At 27.1% G+C, this 13944-nt stretch overlaps 4 protein-coding genes across 9 annotated transcripts; 3 read left to right on the top strand and 1 right to left on the bottom strand.

Moving 5' to 3' along the window:
• The first annotated feature begins 407 nt into the window (after positions 1-407).
• LOC122516701 (glutathione hydrolase 2-like) lies at positions 408-2940 on the top strand. 2 transcript variants are annotated; one of them, XM_043634730.1, is made up of 9 exons: positions 408-752; positions 865-1031; positions 1133-1290; positions 1350-1429; positions 1516-1788; positions 1866-2156; positions 2221-2287; positions 2364-2597; positions 2661-2940. In XM_043634730.1, the coding sequence occupies exons 1-9, from the start codon at positions 734-736 to the stop codon at positions 2869-2871; spliced, it is 1500 nt and encodes a 499-aa protein (XP_043490665.1). In that variant the 5' UTR covers positions 408-733; the 3' UTR covers positions 2872-2940. The 2 variants fall into 2 exon arrangements, with proteins under 2 accessions (XP_043490665.1, XP_043490664.1); XM_043634729.1 differs by having other exon boundaries at positions 862-1031.
• A 94-nt stretch (positions 2941-3034) lies between these two features.
• On the bottom strand, positions 3035-5103 carry LOC122516698 (GDP-fucose transporter 1). 2 transcript variants are annotated; one of them, XM_043634722.1, is made up of 5 exons: positions 4812-5103; positions 4249-4361; positions 3970-4174; positions 3762-3900; positions 3035-3687 (listed from the first exon to the last, which is right to left on the bottom strand). In XM_043634722.1, the coding sequence occupies exons 2-5, from the start codon at positions 4305-4307 to the stop codon at positions 3098-3100; spliced, it is 993 nt and encodes a 330-aa protein (XP_043490657.1). In that variant the 5' UTR covers positions 4308-4361; positions 4812-5103; the 3' UTR covers positions 3035-3097. The 2 variants fall into 2 exon arrangements, with proteins under 2 accessions (XP_043490657.1, XP_043490656.1); XM_043634721.1 differs by lacking the exon at positions 4812-5103 and having other exon boundaries at positions 4249-4437.
• Positions 4985-8301, top strand: LOC122516697 (adiponectin receptor protein). 4 transcript variants are annotated; one of them, XM_043634718.1, is made up of 7 exons: positions 4985-5084; positions 6479-6754; positions 6816-6914; positions 7022-7193; positions 7303-7700; positions 7826-7990; positions 8134-8301. In XM_043634718.1, the coding sequence occupies exons 2-7, from the start codon at positions 6509-6511 to the stop codon at positions 8266-8268; spliced, it is 1215 nt and encodes a 404-aa protein (XP_043490653.1). In that variant the 5' UTR covers positions 4985-5084; positions 6479-6508; the 3' UTR covers positions 8269-8301. The 4 variants fall into 4 exon arrangements, with proteins under 4 accessions (XP_043490653.1, XP_043490652.1, XP_043490654.1 ...); XM_043634717.1 differs by lacking the exon at positions 4985-5084 and adding an exon at positions 5364-5769; XM_043634719.1 differs by lacking the exon at positions 4985-5084 and adding an exon at positions 5364-5811.
• Positions 8302-9123: 822 nt separating this feature from the next.
• On the top strand, positions 9124-13772 carry LOC122516696 (DNA repair and recombination protein RAD54-like). The gene is made up of 10 exons (XM_043634716.1): positions 9124-10597; positions 10780-10992; positions 11066-11256; positions 11337-11539; positions 11613-12055; positions 12126-12387; positions 12482-12653; positions 12728-13133; positions 13202-13365; positions 13442-13772. The coding sequence occupies exons 1-10, from the start codon at positions 10595-10597 to the stop codon at positions 13635-13637; spliced, it is 2253 nt and encodes a 750-aa protein (XP_043490651.1). The 5' UTR covers positions 9124-10594; the 3' UTR covers positions 13638-13772.
• The last annotated feature ends 172 nt before the right edge of the window (positions 13773-13944 follow it).

Genomic DNA, 13944 nt, shown 5'->3' with positions numbered 1-13944 from the left:
AACGAAATTTGTCATCTCAATGTATTAATATCTATTATTTTATTCAATCGATAAAATCCTAATACTGATTTTTCATGTTATTTTCACTTTTCATTTTTTTATTTGTATTTTTCATTTTTTCTACGTAGTTTGATAGAGTCAATGATCAATTTATTCGTTGTACGATTGCGTCATTTATTTAAAAAAAATATCTGATTGTATTATATTTCATAAGCTTACTGGTGAGTAAAATAATGAGTTGCTTGGATTTATGTCGATTTATAAATTATATATATTTGATATAAAAATCGGCACAAATTTTTCAGGCAATTCAATACAAGTGCTACAGAATTTTTTTATACAATTCTAATTTCTAATTGTATGATAGTAAGTTGTATATTTAACTTTATCACAACTCCATCTGGTAAGTGACGTTGGAGTTACCTTATGGCAACGCAAAAGTATACAAAAACAAACAAACTGAATCAAAAATCTGATATTAAAGCAAAAGCTTAAATTTGGCAAACATTATTTAAACATTATTACTTTGTACGATACAAGAAAAACTTGTTATAATTTCGGATGATACGCCTAAGGAAAAAAATAGATTCAACTAGAATTATAAATGAGGTTAACGAATTTACAGTTATTTTGACACAGTATGTTAACATCTATTTACATAGAAGGAAGCAATATTATTTAAAATAAACATAGATGCTCTTTAAAATTAATCGCATAATTATCAATTCGAAAAATGAGTTATTGCGACAGACGTAAGTGTAATAAAGTTAAATTATATATTCAAAAAATATTAAAAATATTTCTTAATCAATTATTAAAACAGATCATGTTTTTTTTTTTGGATAAACATTAAATTTTTAGAAGGATTAACAGAAGAATGTCCCTTGACACAGGACAAAACTAACAAATGTAAATTAAGCCACTGTTGTGGAGGTGGTATGAAATTAATCGTATGTTGTTTCGCTATTTTATCCTTCGCTATAACAACTATACTAGTATTACAATTGGTTTACGCTAGTAATTTACTGCAGGTACATATTTTAATACATATTAACATATTTTAAACAAATATATATTTGTTTTTTTTATAAGGATCTCAAACAAAATTATAAATATTAATTTTTATTATTAGGCCAATGGTAGTATTCATGGTGCTGTTGCCACAGATTACACTAATTGCTCGCAAATAGGTACTAAAATATTGAGAAAGGGAGGTAATGCAATAGATGCAGCTATAGCAGCTACTGTATGCATGGCAGTAGTAGCTCCACATAAGACAGGTCTTGGTGGGTAAGTAATATAAGGAATATATATTGTTAAATATATATATACAATTTTAATTCCTTCAGAGGTGGCTATATGATATTATATAGTCATAAAGATAAATCAGAACCATTAGTTATCAATTTTGCAAACAATACTGTTGGAGGTCAGTATAAATTAATCAAAATTGTATTCAAAAAATCGTTAATGGTTTGATCGATTTTAATCATTCTTATTAACTATAAAATATAGGTATTTTTGGTACACTAGGAATACGCTTACCTGCTGTTTTGAAAGGCCTAGAATTCGCTCATATTTTAAAAGGAGTTTTACCATGGAATGAACTTATAGAACCAGCAGCAAAATTAGCTAGAACAGGATTTGTAATATCAAAAGAATTAGAATATGAATTATCAAATAATAGCGACTATGGGATGCTTTATGGTCATATAAATGCTGGTGATATTTTAAGATTAAATGATCTTGCAGATACGTTAGATGCTGTTGCAAAAAATGGCACAATTGGTAAAAAATTTAAAAATTCATTATTATATAAATTTATGATAATATATACATAACATGTAACATAATTTTCTTTTTAGTTTTATACAATGGGACTTTGTCATTGAAACTTTTACGTGATGAAGTTAAAAAGGAGGAATTATTATTACAATTGGCAAATTACAAACCTGAGATAAGTATAGCAAAAAAGACTTCCTTTTATAAACATTCATTATACTATCCTTCAGGTGTATTTGATTTTGAAACTTCTATAAATGCACTAGAAGATCTCAAAATATCATTCGAAATGGCATCAAAGACTGAAACTATGGCTCTTGTTGCTCAAACATTATTGCATTCTAATGAAAGGTCATCAGACATGATAAAAAATGGTTGGTAATAAACATAACTTATAAAAAGAATTATAAATTTGCTAATTAATTCAATTTGTTTTAGTTGAACAAGAAAGATACAGTGGTGTCATGGTGATGGATGGACAAGATACTTATGTCAGTGTTTTAACGTTAGTATTTTTCTATATTATTATATATAATACAAAAAATAAATATATATTAAATTTATAAATTTAAATTATACAGTGGATTAAGTGCACCTTTAGGATCAATTCACATGACTGGCACTGGTTTTTTACTAGATAAGACTGGTAATGATAACGATTTATCAACTCTACTTCCAATTATTTTCCATAATGAAGAAAAGCCGTGTGAATTACGTGGAGTATTAGGAACTGATGATACAATTTTAAGTAGTCAACTTTTATACCATTTGATAGTACGTGGCTTAAATGTTTCTACTGCCATTGAGCATCCAAGGTATATCCATTTTAAACTATACATATATACATACATACATATATATATACTGTTTATTTTTAGATACTATCTTTTATCTGATGGTCTTAGCATAGAAAATGATCAATCACACATATTAAAAACAGTATTACAAAATAAATCAAATTTATCAATGCCTGTTTCAAATATTGATGCCAGTTCAATATCAAAAAGTGTAAATGCTATTATAAAACATAGAGATTTGATAACAAGTCATTCTGATAGTCGTGGAGGCGGTCTTGCATCTAGATTTTGAAATTTTTTACTTTTTATATAATTTTGATACAATGATATAAAGTATACATAAATATTTATGAATATTACATTATTTTATAATATAATACCACACATAATAATATTATTTATTATATTTACTATAAAAAAAAATTATTCATAGTTTAACTGTTAAATAAATTATACTAAATGAAAATAAAGTAGGAACTTTCTCTCTTTAATCGTATCCTACTATATAATCTATAATATTATACTTTTAATAGCAATCTTTCTGCTTTGTACTCAGCATTTAAATCAAGTTGTCTAAATCTAGCATAAGCTGCACTACTACTTAAAACAATAACATTGCTAGTCCACCACAAAAATGACTTGTGTTCGTTAAACCAATATGTTGCTAAAATAGTTTGTGCACAAGCTTTTGCAGTACCACTGACATTATGCGTTAAAGGAGATGTTACTTTTATCTGAAGAGCTGTAACATAACCAATTGCAAAACCACAAATACCACCTATGACCATTGCACTCCAAAAAAAAGGTTCTCCAAGTTTGTCGTAATTGTAAACTTCCCAATGTTCGCCATTAAATAACATTAAGGGTATAAAAAGGAAAATACTGTATAAATTATTATAATAAGAAAGTAACCAAATATTTTGATTTACTGCAGGAAGAACATGTTTTGTATGAATCGAATATAAAGAGAGTGTTAATGATCCAACTACACCTAATATTGTTCCTAAAACAGACAAAGAACCTGCAACATTTTCTTGATCAACGCCAAGCCAAAATCCAGCGACAATCATAGTACAGCATAAAATACTCTTCATTGAAGTTTTTTGTCCTGTTAATGTAAAGCAAAATTTGTTTAGTATTTTTTAAGTATATTTTTAGTATTTATATAGACACAATTCTTACCAAGAATTATATAAGTAAAGATAACATTAAACACGGTAGTCAATGATCTGCCCACATAATAAAATGCAACTCCAACGTATTTCAAACATAAGTTATTTGAAGCTATCATTGCAGTAAAAAGTATGGACAATGGCAATATCTATAAAATAAGAATAATATCTGTTAAATTCTAATAATAGAATTAAGACAATAGATTTAAAAATAGTACCTTTTTAATCGTCTCTTTTTTAAACGGATTGCCATTGGGAAATTTAAGATATTTTGGAAACAATATAGATAAATTACTAAGAGTTACACATATAACAACGCTTACAATACATTGGAACCATGTCACAAATAATGGTGCATCCAAATTTACAGTTTTACTAGACAGCAGTGCCTTATTTACAAAGACTGTCAAAATTGATACAATCCTAAAAAATAATTTAATATTTTTTTATTATTTCATTAAAACAAGAACTATATTATATATAAAACCATTACTTACCAATAAATAGCAACGACTGATGCTATGTAAGTATATCTTGATAAAATTTCTATATCCATCTTTACAGAAAATGCATCATACTTCTAATTATGAAAAAGTATATGACTTGACATCTAAATTAGTCCTTTTAAATTAATTTATTAATTCATAATAACAGAAAGTATCAAAAAAAATATTATATAATAAAATATAATACTTAATAGAAACAAATATCACATAATTGAGAAATGTATTATAATCTGCTATAAAAAACATTTTAAAAGAACTGTTTTATCAATAAATTGCAAACATACATCTGATAAGAATTATTAATAAATAGTAACATTTTCTGTATCTATTTATACTGTAATAAATAGAAATGATTCACTTAAATAACGTATTGTCAATCATTCCAATTCAATCATAGTTAAAGACAAATAAAAAACATTGAAGGAGTATTAAACTCACTTCAAATATACAATAGATTTTGACATATATAAAATTAAAAAATACTCCTATCTATATATTAAAAGTAGCATAAGTATACATCTTTAAGTCATTTGTAGAAGTTGCACATTACTTACAGAAATTATCAACCTAAGTGAAGAAAATTATTCAACATATTTTTTCTACGACCAATCAGAATACGTTTCTGAGGACAAAACATTAAGGGCAGTTTTCAAAGATATTAAACAACGCGCATTAAAGAGAAACATTTAATTCTTTATCATTTCCAATATATTGTTTATGGAAGTCATTACGTCACATTTCGTTGTTTAATATTCCTTATTAGATCTTATATGGAGTGTCCTGTTAATAGAAATTATATTCGATCACACATCGTTTGTGTGGAAAACGTAAGCCTTAAGTCACAATATTTACTACATACATTTCGTCAAATTAATTTTACTTCAAAATATTTCGCAATATTAATAAAAAAAAATATTCATTTATTACATGTTAATATATATTATTTGATAATTGTCTTTAATAATTTTGACTTTTGAATGTGTATAATGTATTAGATTAGTTACGCAATATTCAATTTTCATTTTATTTACTCCGTAGAAAACATTTAAAATTCCGCCGTATTTAATTCTTTTGTTTTGCATAGTACATAAAGTTTATCTTCAAAAGATAACGGTTAAATTACGTTAATGACAAAATTTTGGACTTCGACCACAAAAAATTATTAAATGGTTTTTATAATGAAATAAGTATTTCTCTAGAAGTTTCCAACAGTAATGCACACACCAATTATATTACTTATATAGATATATATATAATTTATGTATTGCGTACGCGCGCGCGCGCGCGTGCGTGTGTGTGTAATATGTATATATATACTTTGATGCACGTGGTATATTATATGTAATCTGACGTCTTCGGATTCTGTCGGTAGTAACAGGCAGAGTTGCTAATTCCGTTGACACAAAAACTTCGTAGTTGGTGTGTTCAACTTGCTGACATCTTTTTAGAATTCCTTACTGATATTATAATACTCAAATGTAATAAACTGGGAAAATATTTACCACGCAACAGGTACAACGCAAATTAATTTTAACAATATTAATACCTATTAAGGTAATATATGTTGTATTACGTATATATATATATACATACATACATATATATATATATATACATATTTATTTGATCTGAACATTTTTTTGGTCTATGTTTTATGTAATCTGCATAGATTTGATTTATTGATACATATATAAGTATATTTAGGTAAATTCTTGCTCAATAAAACGAAATTTAATTACGTTTCATCGAATACATGGAAATTATACATACTCAGTAAAACAGTTTCGTAGTAGTGATAAGCTCAAAAATAACAAGGTTAAAGCATATACCGTTTAATTCTTTAAAAATATATAATTACTATACCATCTTATGTAAGAAGTTGTAACCTCTACGTAGTATAAAAGTGACAATTAAAATGAATATTCAATATTTCTAAAATACTATGTTATTTAATAATTACGATTTTATCAGCTGTGACAAGAATACAACTGCATTGTTGTCAATTTAATATTGAACATCTTACATATTACGTTCGCTCTCGATTAATTATATTAAACGTCGATAAATTTCTAAATGTTATATTAACAATATTAAATTCGTTATATTTCAAAATCAGTGGTAGTCAATTTTTTTGTATTAATATGAAAATATAGAAATGATTGTTTTATGAAAAAAAAGGAAAATAAATATTGGGTACATAAATGGTTATATTATCTTGTAGGTTAAGAATTGGACATAAAATTTCTAAAATATGTCGCAATACGAGAATGATATTATCGAAGACAAAGATAATAATCCTAATACATCAGGAGACTTAGGACTTCGTCATAGAATACCATGGAGCGACCGTATATTGCTAAACAGTGAAATTCCAGGTCTGCATGAAGTTAAAGAATTATTAGAAGACGATGATGCCAGCTGTTTGGCAGAAGAAGAGGATGGGGTTGGATGTCCCCTTCCGTCTACTCCTGAAGATGATCATCTTTTGGATTGTGAGGTACTGTACTAATAAAATATTTATGTCTTTCTTATATTACAATAATCATTTTTAATTCTAGATGACAGAAGTATTAAAAGCAGGAGTATTAAGTGATGAAATTGATCTTGGTGCCTTGGCTCATAATGCTGCTGAACAAGCTGAGGAATTTGTTCGTAAGGTAAAGTATTCAAATATTAAATAAATTTCTATTAATCTTAATTTTTACAGAGCGATATAAATTTAGTTTTTATAAATTAGTTTGTAACTAATAATAGCATATTATAGGTCTGGGAAGCATCTTGGAAGCAATGTCATTTTAGAAATTTACCTCGGTGGTTGCAAGATAACGATTTCTTACATGCTGGTCATAGACCACCGTTACCATCATTTTATGCTTGCTTCAGAAGTATTTTTCGTATTCATACAGAAACTGGCAACATCTGGACACATTTACTTGGTAAATTAAAATATTTCAGGAAAATATTCTATATTTGTATTGGGAAATAATTTAATAAGAAATGAATCCTCTATTATTATATATATTCATAATACTTATTTTTTTGTAGGTTGTGTGGCATTTATTGGCATAGCTATCTTTTTCCTAACGCAACCTCCAATAGAAATCCAATTGGAGGAAAAATTAGTATTCGGTACCTTCTTTGCAGGTGCTATCATTTGTTTAGGATTGTCATTTGCCTTTCATACAGTTCACTGCCACAGCGAATGTGTAGGGAAATTATTTTCCAAATTAGATTATTGTGGAATAGCTATGCTCATCATGGGTAGTTTTGTACCATGGCTTTATTACGGTTTCTACTGTGACTACCAACCTAAACTTATTTATTTATCCGTGGTGGTTGTGCTTGGTATAACAAGTATTGTAGTATCATTGTGGGAAAGATTTGGTGAACCCAATTATAGGCCTCTTAGAGCTGGCATTTTTATGGGTTTTGGCCTTAGTGGGGTAAGTACTATCTGTATGGTTATATGTATGTATTCCCATATATAATATAAAATAAGAAAATGATAATATAAAGTGTTTATCACATAATAAATTATTGTTATTTTGTAACTTAAAATATTTCGTAGGTAATACCTGCTGTTCATTATGCTATAACAGAAGGCTGGTTCAAAGCAATTAGTCAAGCATCACTTGGCTGGTTGATACTAATGGGAAGTCTGTATATTTTGGGTGCACTGTTTTATGCATTAAGAGTACCTGAACGATTTTTCCCTGGAAAATTTGATATTTGGGTAAATGTTAAAACATTTATTATATTATTTATTTTATTTTATGATTCTTTGATATTCATTTTCTTTCTTCCATATATTTAGTTATTTATTTATAAACTCGATCTGTGTAAACTTAAAAAGCTAAAAAATATTATGGTTTTTAGTTTCAGAGTCATCAAATCTTCCACGTATTAGTAATTGCTGCTGCTTTTGTTCATTATCACGGTATAACAGAAATGGCAATGCATAGAATGACAATAGGCGATTGTGCGAATCCAGCTCAGGTGATAGCATTTTGAACATGTAACAATATACTATGAGTATATTATCAATATTTTGTCGAATGTCTTCTCTCTGCATAACTGTAATAAGACTAAAAGGATTCCTAAAGTTATCACATATAAATTGGTGTTATTAAGGACTTGACCACAAAAATTTCTTTCGATAATTGTGATGTTATTAATAACATACAAGTAACATTACATTTTTAAATGCAAGTAAATCATGTATTTTAAGCACTTTAATTTGCATCAAATTTATATGCTTTTTATAATTGGCTAATTATATAAAATTCAGAATTTAATATATTTTTACACTCAGTCTACAAAAAGATAATAGTTCATTAAAAACGCAAGTTACATTCAACAGTGGATTATATATAAAACAGTTCTCTATGGTAAAAATGCCATTTTTATATTAACCTTTAGCCAGAGTCTTGGTGATTCGAGTAAATTCTACTTTTAATGACAGATTCGTTAAATATATATCTCGTATTAAAATCACTGTTTTACATAAATATCTACAATAGTTAAAAGTCGTGTTTATAAATCAAACAGTATTGTATCAGAAAAAGTGTCTATCGCAATTACACTACGTCTCTTGCTAAAGGTCAATTTTTATACAGTCTCATCTGAATCCATTGCATAATAAAATTCTGTGGTCTGCCTTAGATTCAATCTTGAACTGTTGGAGATAAATACTTGTGATCTTTACTTATTAGATTAATTAGATTTTAATACTAAGATATATGTACAGTGAAACAAAGGCTACAGTACAGAAAGTGGCTGTCTAAGCAACAGTAATTAAATTCAATGCGTGATTGTTTAGTTCAAATCGTTAATAATAACAATAATATAATAATAATAATAATAATAATAATAATAATAATATAATAATGAGAAAATAAGATTAATATTAATTATAAATATTACAATGATAATAATTAAACTCTTGTTCAACTTACTTTTATACTTTACACAGCCACTTGAGAAAGTTAAAACTAATGTAAAGTATAAAAGAAAGTATATAAAAAATGCAACAAAAGTTTATGTCTGAGAACTAGGAACCAACCATAAATACAAATGACTTTATAGTATAAGCACTCTGAAAATCGTAATATATTTTGATCACATTCATTGTTAAAACAATGTAAACCTATTTATTCTTATGATTATTACGAATGTAGTGCAATATTTAAATTTTTTTTGTTTCTTTTTTGTTTTCTACTCTCGATGTTTCGGCGCTTAAATTTTTTTTTCCAATTATAGTCTATATCGGAATTATATATTTTTGTAGCTGTCAAATGTTGGATAGGTAAATTATGATTGATATATTATCTATTTATTGAATAATTAATTCTGAAATCTAGGTACACACAGATTGACAGATTCGTATCATTTATTATCGTATAATTACGATTAGTAATTAGTAACAGAAATTAATGGACTCTACAATGTACTTATTTATTTTATATTTCTATCTAACCTATAATTCTAGAAAGCTTATCTCTTAGTTTATTACCAAGTTTCTTTCATTAAATCCTTAAAACATCACACAAATTTGTAATTTAATACTTCAAAATATTTATTTTTCTTTTTGGAAAACAATGTGTTATACGTTTCTGTCAGTCTAAGATAAGAAAATGTTGAAATATTATTTTATGTTATTGTCAAAAAATCTAGTACTTAGAAAGAATGTTGTTAAACTTTTTACACAAATAAATATGAGTACTATTAATAAATTAATAAAGAAACCAAATAAATATGCATCTCATATGTGACAGTATAATACATTGATTATGTTTTTTAGTTATTATACAAAATTATTTTTAGACTATAATGTTAATTTATTTCTTGGTTAAGAACGACTTCTAGATTGTATTACAATAACACTACTTTAGCTAATAATGTTTTCTGTCCTGTACTGCAAAACATTCCAGTTTAAAAAGAAAGCTCAAAAGATTAAGCTATTTGAATTTGGCGGTATTTATCACTTCTACCATTTTCTATCCTTGTTTACAATCTTACCACCAAATACATTATCATGAAGAAAATATAAAAAAGCTAAAATGTTTTAATTAATATTCCTTGTAATTCTTGTTTAAATACGTAGGTTTATAAAATGTACTATATCAAATATTATAATCCTATATATGAATTAATTTCTATGTTGCATTTCATTTCACTTCTAGGAACCTTATTTCTTTAAGATTCTACTACTGTTTTCTTAGTTATAAATTTGAATATGTTTAGATGAGGTTAAACATCACGCAGAAAATGTTTTCTTTTTTTATGCTGATTTACTTTTGACTAAAATTCGTATATAATTAGTTGCTTTATAATTAACATGGTACGATTTTAATTATTCATTATTTGTTTAAATTCTATCGTGAAAGAATGATGTATTTGTTAAATTACTTTCTGTTATTGAAAAAGTTTACTTCTTATGACAAATTTAGGATTATTTATTATATCATAATAAATAATAAAATTGGTACGTATTAATATCATTATATTTTTGTTTTATTTAAGATTCGTTCCTCGGCTCCAAGCCAAAGAGGTAAACGTCCTTTGCTTTTGGATGTATCTAATACTGTGGAGTTAGTGAAACCAACACAACCCATAATACAACGTTCCAAAAAAGTATGTAGAAATAATACCAAAAATATAAGCATTCCTGAGCATAAAGCTGCGACACTTTCTGATAAAGATATTTCAGCCACACAAGGTGTAATATCCGAACATGTAAGTTGTAGCTATTATCTCATTGATATAAAATTTTATAGAAATATTATTATAATATTTGATAAATTCACAGGAAGAAAGAGTCAGAAAATTATTAAGTAAACCATTTAAAATACCAATCCCTGGATACCATTTATCTGGACGTACACTTGGTATACGTTTATCTGGTCCAAGAATCGCTTTACATGACCCCAATGAAGCTAATGCATTAGTAGTTTACGTACCTCCTGAATTATCAGAACACGAAAGGATAAAACTAGATCCGTTAGTAGTCATAGGACAAATACATTAATGGAAAAATATAAATTATTTGTCAGTTATATACAATATTTTATGTTTTTTAGGTCCAAACAACTTGTACATGTAGTTGTTGATCCCTTACTATGCAATATTCTAAGACCACATCAACGTGAGGGAGTAAAATTCATGTATGAATGTGTAACAGGAAAACGCATTGAAAATGCATATGGATGCATCATGGCAGATGAAATGGGTCTTGGCAAAACTTTACAATGTATTACTCTTTTATGGACATTATTAAAACAAGGTAACAATACATTATTTTTTTTATTTCCCTTATGAAAAGTATAAAAATATTTATTCGTGTAATTATTTTTAAGGTCCAGAATGTAAACCACTGATAGAAAAAGCAATTATCGTTGCGCCAAGTTCCTTAGTTAAAAATTGGTACAATGAAATTTTTAAATGGCTTAACAACAGAGTTCGCCCATTAGCAATAGATGGTGGAAGTAAAACTGATATTGATACCAAGCTTAAGGGTTTTATGAAAACTTATGGACGAAGATGTGCTAATCCAATTTTAATTATTAGTTATGAAACATTTAGATTACATGCACATGTTTTACATCAAGATGAAGTTGGCCTTGTATTATGCGATGAAGGGCATCGTTTGAAAAATTCAGAAAATCAAACATATCAAGCTCTTATGGGCCTAAAAGCTAAAAGAAGAGTATTACTTAGTGGAACACCTATACAAAATGATCTCTTGGAATATTTTTCTCTCGTTCATTTTGTAAATCAAGGACTTTTAGGAACAGCACAGGTAAGTTTAATTATATAATTTAATAACGAAATAATGTGTTACGTTATTCACTAAGTAATTCAAACTTTAGGAGTTTAGACGAAAATTTGAAATACCAATACTTCGTGGGCAAGATGCTGCAGCAACAGATAATGAACGTAAATTAGCTCAAGAACGATTGACAGAGTTAGTGACTATTGTTAACAAGTGTCTTATTAGACGTACTAGTGCTTTACTTTCAAAGTATTTACCATTAAAACATGAGCTAGTAGTTTGTATAAAAATGGGAAAATTGCAAACTGATCTTTATAAAAATTTTATACAAAGCGATAGTATAAAAAAGTCTATGGAAGGTATCACATTTCATTTTTCTCTTATGGTAGATTTTTATTTCATAATAAAATCAAACTATATTTATTGCCATACTCTTAAAAATTTGGCTTTTAGAAAACAACTCTGAATCTTCTAAAAAAGGTGGAAGAACTCTTTCTGCACTGTCTGCAATTACATTATTAAAAAAATTATGTTGTCATCCTGATTTAGTATACGATAAAATAATGGAGAAATCAGACGGATTCGAAAATGCTTCGAAATTATTGCCATCAAATTACAATACAAAGTATATTCGTTTAACTAATACATTCTATGTTATAAATTATACAATATATTCTATGTAAACTTTTTTTATTGTAGGGAAATTTTACCTGAATTATCAGGAAAATTTATGGTACTAGATTGTCTCTTAGCTTCCATTAAATCTACAACACGTGACAAAATAGTTCTTGTATCTAATTATACACAGACACTTGATCTATTCGAAAAATTATCTCATAAGCGTTGTTACAAATATGTGAGATTAGATGGTAGCATGTCAATTAAAAAGAGATCAAAAATAGTAGATAGTTTCAACGATCCAAACAGTGATGATTTTATATTTATGCTAAGTTCTAAAGCTGGTGGATGTGGTCTAAATCTTATTGGAGCAAATCGTCTTGTAATGTTTGATCCAGATTGGAATCCTGCGAATGATGATCAAGCTATGGCTAGAGTCTGGAGAGACGGTCAAAAAAAACCATGTTTTGTTTATCGTTTTCTTTGTGTAAGCAATGCAATAATCATAATTTTTTTTACTTACAAAATGTTAATATCTAATTATATTTATTATAGACTGGCACAATAGAGGAGAAAATCTTTCAAAGGCAAGCGCATAAAAAAGCATTGAGTTCAACGGTGGTTGATCAAGAAGATGATGTTGCGAGACATTTCACTTTGAACGATCTTCGTGACTTATTTAAATTAGAAGAAAATACAGTTTCAGATACACATTCGAAGTAAGTTTTAAAAAATGTTTTAAAATTGATCATAAAGTTGTCTAGAATACTGTATTTCTTTTGCTATATTTTATAGGTTTAAATGTACAAGATGTGTTAATGGAATAGAAGTAAAAGGTCCACCAGAACAATCAGATTGTAATTCTGATTTATCAGACTGGCGACACAGTCAAAATCCTAGACATTTACCAGACATTCCATTACGACAATGTTGGTCTAGTGGTATTTCATTTGTTTTCCATCATCGTTCACATGAACAGGTAAAAGAGTAACGTGTTAAGATTATTTAAAATTATATTTAATAATCAACTGTTTTTATATAATTTTATAACGCAAGTCACAAACTATTGTACAGTATTATAAAATATAACTACGTTATACAAAATAAGAGAAAAATATATTGTTTATATTCTATGCTATTTATATATATTTCCCTCTTATTAAGATAAAATTATTAATTCAATGAATAACTTTTATCATTTTCTATTTCAAATTTATATTCTGTTAATACGTATAAATGATGAATAATCAATACATATATAGATTTAGTTTAAATGAGAGTAATACAATTGTAACCGA

This window comes from Polistes fuscatus, unplaced genomic scaffold (genome assembly GCF_010416935.1).
Source record: "Polistes fuscatus isolate 324 unplaced genomic scaffold, CU_Pfus_HIC Scaffold2, whole genome shotgun sequence".
Taxonomy (NCBI): Eukaryota; Metazoa; Arthropoda; class Insecta; order Hymenoptera; family Vespidae; genus Polistes; species Polistes fuscatus.
The sequence above is the reverse complement of the archived record's forward strand: the minus strand, read 5'-3'. Positions and strand labels throughout refer to the sequence as shown.